The 8,610-nt window shown below is 45.0% G+C and overlaps 1 protein-coding gene across 1 annotated transcript; it reads left to right on the top strand.

Annotated features, from left to right (window-relative positions):
• Window positions 1–2,662: 2,662 nt before the first annotated feature.
• On the top strand, window positions 2,663–3,781 carry LOC114244025 (uncharacterized). The gene is made up of 2 exons (XM_028175712.2): window positions 2,663–2,851; window positions 3,007–3,781. The coding sequence occupies exons 1-2, from the start codon at window positions 2,761–2,763 to the stop codon at window positions 3,660–3,662; spliced, it is 747 nt and encodes a 248-aa protein (XP_028031513.2). The 5' UTR covers window positions 2,663–2,760; the 3' UTR covers window positions 3,663–3,781.
• Window positions 3,782–8,610: the final 4,829 nt, after the last annotated feature.

Raw genomic sequence — 8,610 nt, 5'->3', positions numbered from 1 at the left:
TTTGAGAAAGAGAGGGAAGAGAGAGAAGGAGATAAATATATATTTCTTCATTTCTTTGAGCAGTGCCGCTACACCCAAACCGCTAGGACTTAATTCTCTTGGCCGCAGTTACCTAGACCATAATATGTGCTTCAACATACCGGTCGAGTCTTTACCTTCCGTCTTGTGAACAGGGACGATATTCCATTTACTGAAGAACAAAATATTCGTTTTTGTTTATTTAATCTCTAACAACAGTTAAATCACAAAACAATGTATGTAATTATTGTTAGCTTAAGTAATAGTTACATATCACTTGCAAACCATCTTTGGACATCGAGTCGTATCGAGAGCAGAGGCTGCTAAGATATTGAGCGAAGCGGCAGCACGATGCGATAGAGTTGGTGACCACGCGCGTGGTCCTGAGCAGAAGCCGCTGGCGACACATCCCTCATAATTAAAAGCGTTCCGTGTTCCACTTACCTACCCAAGCAAGAATTTTCGCCTGTAGTTTTTCGTAAATAAACATACCAACAGTGAGATCGAGATATACTTGCCCTTTTATTGAATCCTAGTCATTAACAAAGCCTATTCGGCCATGAGTTAACGATTCGAAGATGTCAATTGCATAAAAACACGCAGTCTGAATGATATATCAAGACTTTTTTTCTTTCTTAACTTAAAAACTAGAATTTATTCACCTCTTGGTGAAGCTTACGGAGTTCATCTAAGTCTATCAAAGTTACCTTAAAATTGGAACGAAAGAGAAACGAAATACAAAAAAAGGGCAATACATATACATACACCCAACACGCTCTATTAAAACAACACTGTTTGCTTTATAAACTACTAGCTGTGTAACCGTTCGCTTCGATGGGCGTTTAAAATTAACATTATTATTTCTCACCCCCACAAAGATTATCATCATTAACGCCCCCGCAACTGACGTAGGGAGTCCAACACTCATATAAATATTAGCCTATCCATTAAGTATATGTATTTTCTAAATGGATACCAAGTTTCAAGTCAATCAGATGTATGGTTCAGTAGTTATAACGGAACATCCGTAAAAATCACTGTAGATTTATATATTAGTTTTAAATTATATGAATGCACCTTACACTTAATTACCAAATGAAAAAAAAAACAAATCCACAAAGGAGGGAGCACTAAAGCAATTTTGATTTTTTTTTCAATTTCACGGAACTCATAAACGAAAGACTATTCGAATTATGTAAAACCAAATTAAAGGCGGCCTAAACCTCTTACGCAATATCAAATTTACATTCACTTAAGCGGTTTTAATATCGGCGAGCGCCTGCTTCTGGACTAAATAAAGGTCGTAAATATTTTCCTGCATCAAGCCAGCCCTTCGTTCCGAGAAGTTGTTAAAAATCTAGTAAAAACACCGCTCGGGATATAAATCGTCATGAATGAACCTCCTTATCATTCCACGTAGGGTCTGAATATTCAGGGAGAGTCTCTGGACTGCATAATGTGCGATCGCCACACGCAATACGATTTATATTTTTATAACACTTTGATCGTTTTATTCACACGGTTATGCATTAGACCATATCAACATTACGCTATATTTAGGCTTCGAATGAACTTTATTGTTGATCTATACTAATATTATAAAGAGGAAAGATTTGTTTGTTTGTTTGTTTCGAATAGGCTCCGAAACTACTGGACCGATTTGAAAAATTCTTTATCCATTAGAAGCCGACATTGTCCCTGATGAACATAGGCTACTTTTTTTAATTTTTTTTTAATTTTTTTTTTGGTTTCATGTGTGTTTTAATGTTTCCGAAGCGAAGCGTGGGCGGGTCGCTAGTAAATTATAAATTAGTAAGTTCACAGCTAAGATTACTTTGCGGGTTAATCTCGGTTTTTTTAATGCCCTCTTTTATTTCCGACATACAGAGCTTTACAGTTTCGTGGTCACGGAGGACTGTAATCTGTAACAGGACGACGGAAAACCGTAAAATATTGGGAAACGTCGGAAACGATATAATGAAAGCGAGTTTAAACCGTAAATTAATTTTCATTAATTACGTCTACGTCTAGAGGCAACCAATGATAATATATTAGCTCGATGTGATACAGTTTGGCAAATATATATGTCGACGCTTAAAAGGCAAATGTGACTAAGCGACAATAACTGCTTTGTACATAAATTATAGGCAATAACCATATTCGATGCGCAAAAAAAATATATTTTTAGGTCTATTAAAATCATTGCAATCCTACAGCTAGATTCGTTAAATAAGAATTTTTTTCAGGTATTTCTCAGGTATATTTTTAAATTAATTTCAACTTTAAATTAGTCTACTGTCACGCATTGTCGCTTAGTCACGTTTGCCTTTCAAGCGTCGATGTGTATATATTTTTTAATTAAACTATTATTAAAAATCCATTTTTGTATTATAAAAGAATAGATTTTTGTGCGTGAAATAAAATCGTCAAAACAAATAGTAAACGGTTCACCCACCTAATGATTTTCCTACGTGTCTTGCATTCTCCGATTTACACTAGGATGTCCAGTTGCTCATAACGGTTGCAGAACTCTGCCGAATAGTGTAAAATTACTGTCTAAGTTCGCGCTGGTGCAGGCGGCGTGCATGACTCGCATCCCAATGAGTCCAGACAGACTCGACTATATAACGCGGACTCGGAACATAGTCGTCACAAACTCGATAGCAGTAAACCACTCAGCACCCTTTGACGACCAAAGGGTATTAAAACAGTGTTAAAAAACAAAAACAAAAAAAAATCATAATGAAGATGATGTACGCTTTCGTGATCTTGAGCTGCGCGCTACTGGTGCAAGCGTATCCCTACAATCCCTACTATGGAAACGTGGACTCCCGTGAGTATTAATTTAAATGTTTGATACTTGTTGAATTATATTTAGGACAGTGCTTTATTAATATGAATTATGACGATTAGAGTTGTGAGTTTTTGTTGAAAATTTTGATACTCGAACTGCTTGAAGCTTTACCTGAAATTATAATAACTTTACAGTTTCCTACGGCTCGGGCGACAGTAACCGAGGGGGTTTGGTTATGAGCCGTTACTACAATCCTTACTACAACCCCAGAGCTGTGGGCGGTGGTATGGCAGCGTTCATGTATCGCCAGCCCGAAGCCGCACAGGCGCCTTCAACGGGCCAGGTGTACATACCTGATCGTCGCCGCCAGACCCTTGCCGATACCAGCTACGTACCGCAACAAGAAAACGAAGTCTATTACCCTCAGCAACCAGAGAACCCGATCTTCAGCCCCACTCAAGCGACCGAGCTGGCTGACCCCACTGAAAAGATCGAACTGTACTCCACCACTCTGGTACCGGTTGCCAAGGCTACCGAAGCGCCTGCCGCTCCTGAAGTACCAGAGCCGGAAGTACTCGAAGTTGAGGAGCCCAAGCCGAAGAAGGCTGTCGCTAATAAGAGGAAACAGGCGAAGAGGCCTATTGAGGAAGACGAAGAAGAAGACGACTTCGCCCCACCCAGAGTGCCTACATCCGCCTTCTTTCCAATGTTCTTCGGATGGGGAGGTAGGGCCGCAGGTGGTCCCGGAGGCCCGACTGCAGTTGCCAACGCATACAGCACAGGTCGAGGAGGCGTCGCCACAAGCCACGCCACCGCCTACGGTGGACCCCGACCGGACGAAAAATTGTAAATCTTAGACCTAATGTAAATTGATACTATGAGTTGTTTTGTATAGAATATATTATTATTATTTTGTAAAAAATATGGATGATATTTTATTATTTGAATAAATAAATCTAACTTTTTTCATTGTTTGTTTTAATGCCATCTAGCGGTCAATTTAGACAATCAAACACACAACATCAAGCTTCGATCTGGTAGTCAAAACGCGACATGGGCTTTATGTTTTGTAATAGTTTAATAAAATAATAATAGAGGTCGCTTTAACTATTCCAGTTTAAAAATTAGTATTTTATCAATTTATCTTTAAGCAACCGAATATCCATTAAATACTTCAATAACTTTATCATAGTTCTGAAAGTGATTCAGAGTGTTTTATTTGATTATTATTTCTTTACTGTATTATACATAGTCTGGTCATAAATTCTGTCACATGTTTAATGTAAAATAATTGAAACAAGTTTATTCATTATGTAACCATTCATATACCAAAATGAACTTAACAAAACATAGATTCTTATGACACTAAAGTTTATTCAAAATGACCTCCGTGATTTTCAATACAGGCCTTCAATCTGCGCGGCCAGTCGTCTATCGCAGCACGAACGAGGTCCATGTCAATATCGGCGACTGCCTTAATCAAGGATGTCTTGAGTGACTCCAAATTGGGATGAGGCTTTGAGCACGCCTTTTCCTCCAAGTGTTGCCATATCTTGTAATCTAACGGATTCAAATCTGGACTGGAGGAGGGCCAGTCTTCGTGCCGGATGAAGTCGATTTCAGGCGCCGCCAGCCAGTCTTGTGTGCTTTTCGCTCTATGAGCTGGCGCCGAATCTTGTTGGAATACCCAGTGCCTGTTATTGAACATGGTATGAGAAACAGGTACCACAAGGTTCGTCAGGACCGTATTTTGTTACACAACTGCATTCGTTTTTACACCTTTCTCACAAAAATGTACCTCATTTAAGCCGCAATAAGAAACTCCCAACCATACCATGAGCGAGGATGGAAAATGACCTCGTTGGACACGCGGAATACGGTTGCTCGCATCTTCACTACTGTGTGCGTACAACTTATCATTTTGTTTGTTGTAGCTCTCTTCTACGGTAAAAATTTTTTCATCCGAAAAAAGAATTTCCCGATATTTTTTTCCCGCGTACCGCTTCAACAAAGCGCGGCATCTCTTCAGTCTCAGGTTCATTAGACGAGCATTCAAACGATGTCCTGTTTTTCTTCGATATGCCCGAAGCCCTAAGTCTTCATTTAACACCCTTTTCACCGTGGTTCTGCTTAACCCCATCTGAAGGGCCAACAGTTTCTGCTTACGTTTGGGATTTCTTTGAATTCGCGCCTTCACAGCTTTTATCACTACTGAAGTTCTAACAGACCGAGGGCGACCACTTCTTGACCTGTCATCTACACTAGAGTCTTCATTGTATCGTTTGATGGTACGATAAACGAATCTTTTGGTTATATTCAAAATTTTCAGTATGTTAAAAATTTGAATTGGCGCGTAACCGCAACGATGCAACGCAATAACTGCAGCACGGTCTTCTTTAAGCGTCCACTCCATATTTAAAAATGAGTAAAATTCTAAATGTATACTATTTTTATTTTCATGAACAATTCGAAATTCAAATTCAATAAACTTTTTTGTGGCCAGCATTCTAAAAGAAAAGTTTTTACTGTGTGACAATACTTATGACCTGACTAGGTATAATATAGAATATTGTACTAATTTAATACCTACACATATTCATTCCGATAGAGGCACCCGTCACGTGCGGACGTGCTCATCGTCCACTCGATCGCCCGGTCTTTGTTCGCCCGGCTTTTGTTAGCCCGGCCATTGTTCGCGCGGCCTGTGTTCGTGATACATCTGCCGACCAAGTGTGTTTCCTGGAAGCTTTTATTTGTTTTGTTTTAGTTATTTTTGTGTTCGTGGAACATTTGCCGACAAAGTGTTTTCCTGCAAGTATTTATTTGTTTTGTTTCTTTTTGTAATTTCTGTTTTGTTGTGCTTTTTCTTTGTCCTGTAGTAATCGCGCCGCATTGCCACCTGTGTTCAATAGAACCGCTCAGGTCCGAGAAGTTGGGGCCTCGCCGCAAGGCGAGTGTTTTCAAGACCCGGGGCCGCCCCACCTGGGTACTCAGCGATCATGGACGCTGTATTCGCGGAATTCCTCCGACTTCGCCACCCACAGCTCGCCTCAGAGTTTCTGGCCTTCAAGGCCAATCACACTGCGAGCCCTCTCGAGGACTCCGCCGCGCTCGCTGCTCCTGCGTCGCCTGTACCTGCGTGCAGAGCTTCTGCATTGAGCACCGCAGCCTCTGTCGTGCCTGCCGCTCCCGTGTCGCCTATACTGGCGAGAAAAGCTGCTGCGTCGTCCGCCGTGACCATCGTTTCAGCTGAGCGATCATCCGCGGCCTCCGTCGCGCCCTCTAAAGCACCTACACTTGCTCGTAGGTCGCCTGCACCCGCCTCCTCGTGCTCCGACTCTGACTCGGACATGGAGGTCGACCTCGCCCCCGCCTCATCGACGGATGGATTCACCCTGGTACAGAAGGGTAAGAAGCGTGCCGCGGAGTCTCGAGCTCCCGCGGCCGCTAAAATTAGCAAAGCCGTGAACGCGTCGCGCCCCCGCCCTCAGACTCCCGTTGCGCCCCCAGCCCGTGCCACTCCGTCGCCGCGTCCGGTGGCTCAAAATAAAACCCAGACCCCTCCCCCGGTTATCCTTCAGGAGAAGGCAGCTTGGGATCGAGTTTACCTGGCCCTTAAGGCCAAAAATATAAATTTCACGAATGCCCGTAACCTCGCGAACGGCATTCAAATTAAGGTTCAAACACCCGACGACCATAGGGCCCTCTCTTCTTACCTCCGTAAGGAGCGTATAAGTTTCCATACGTATACGCTCCAGGAGGAACGCGAACTCCGTGCCGTCATACGTGGCATCCCTAAAGAGTTGGATGCCGAACTCGTCAAGGCCGACCTTCTGGAACAAGGCCTACCAGTAAATTCAGTGCACCGCATGCACACCGGCCGCGGTAGGGAACCATATAATATGGTTCTAGTCGCCCTCCAGCCTACCCCCGAGGGTAAGCAAATTTTTAACATACGGACCGTCTGTAGGCTCTCCGGTATCGCCGTCGAAGCCCCCCATAAAAAAGGCACTCCTAGCCAGTGCCATAACTGTCAACTGTACGGGCATTCTTCCCGTAACTGTCACGCGCGCCCCCGATGCGTCAAGTGTTTAGGCGATCACGCTACGGCCCTATGCACTCGCGATCAAAAAACCGCGACGGAACCGCCTAGCTGCGTCCTGTGTCGAACACAGGGTCACCCCGCAAATTACCGCGGATGCCCCCGAGCCCCGAAAATAAATCGCCGCGTCGCCCGCCAAAACCGCCTCCGAGCTTCCCATCCAGACATCAAAGCCTCGGCACCCTCTGTGTCGCAGGCTAAGCCAGCGTTCGTTCCGGCGCCGGTGCCCAGTGGCTCGGCCTGGGCGAGACCGCTGCCGTACACGAACACGGCTACAACTCCCTCCTCCGCGATTCGTCCCGCCCCAGCGACTCGTCCCACCCCCGCGATACGCCACTCCCCCGCGAATTTCCCTCCGACAGCGTCCGACAATCTTGCTCTAGCGATCGACTTCTTTCAATCGATTAACTTTGAGCGCGTTAACGCTTTAGGTGACGCCATTCGCGCTGCCTCCACTGCACAACACTTCATCGCCGTTGTGCAAGAATACGCTGACGTATACGCGTCGTTAAATACGTACGTCCTCCCCTCGCTCCGCCGGTAATCAATGGCGTACATAAGTAGAATAAAGCCCCTATCCGTAACGATAGGATTTTTTAACGCTTACGGTCTCGCAAATCAACGTGATCAGGTTTGTGATTTTTTGCGTGACCATCAAATTGACATCTTTTTGGTGCAGGAGACCCTGCTTAAGCCCGCGCGCCGCGACCCTAAAATCGCGAACTATAACATGGTTAGGAACGACAGGCTCACTGCTCGTGGTGGTGGTACCGTCATTTACTATAGACGAGCCCTGCACTGCGTCCCACTCGACCCCCCCGCGCTTTCTAACATCGAAGCATCAGTATGCCGAATCTCACTGACTAGACACGCGCCGATCGTTATCGCGTCCGTTTATCTTCCACCGGATAAGATCGTTCTAAGCAGCGATATCGAGGCGCTGCTCGGCATGGGAAGCTCTGTCATTCTGGCGGGCGACCTTAATTGTAAACACGTCAGGTGGAACTCGCACACCACAACTCCGAATGGCAGGCGGCTTGACGCGTTAGTCGATGATCTCGCCTTCGATATCGTCGCTCCGCTAACCCCGACTCACTACCCGCTAAATATCGCGCATCGCCCGGATATACTCGACATAGCGTTATTAAAAAACGTAACTCTGCGCTTACACTCGATCGAAGTAGTTTCAGAGTTAGATTCAGACCATCGTCCCGTCGTTATGAAGCTCGGTCGCGCTCCCGATTCCGTTCCCGTCACGAGGACTGTGGTGGATTGGCACACGCTGGGCATCAGCCTGGCTGAATCTGATCCACCATCGCTCCCGTTTAGCCCGGACTCTACCCCGTCTCCTCAGGATACCGCTGAAGCCATAGACATCTTAACGTCACACATCACCTCGACATTAAATAGGTCATCGAAGCAAGTTGTAGCGGAGGACTTCCTTCACCGCTTCAAATTGCCGGACGATATTAGGGAACTCCTTAGATCTAAGAACGCCTCGATCCGCGCCTACGATAGGTATCCTACCGTGGATAATCGTACTCGAATGCGTGCCCTACAACGCGACGTAAAGTCTCGCATCGCCGAAGTCCGAGATGCCAGATGGTCTGATTTCTTAGAAAGACTCGCGCCCTCCCAAAGGTCTTACTACCGATTAGCTCGTACTCTCAAATCGGATACGGTAGTAACTATGCCC

The sequence above is a fragment of the Bombyx mandarina genome, chromosome 05 (assembly GCF_030267445.1).
Source record: "Bombyx mandarina strain Sakado chromosome 05, ASM3026744v2".
Classification (NCBI taxonomy): Eukaryota; Metazoa; Arthropoda; class Insecta; order Lepidoptera; family Bombycidae; genus Bombyx; species Bombyx mandarina.
Note: the sequence above shows the minus strand (reverse complement) of the source record. Positions and strands in the feature narration are given on the sequence as shown.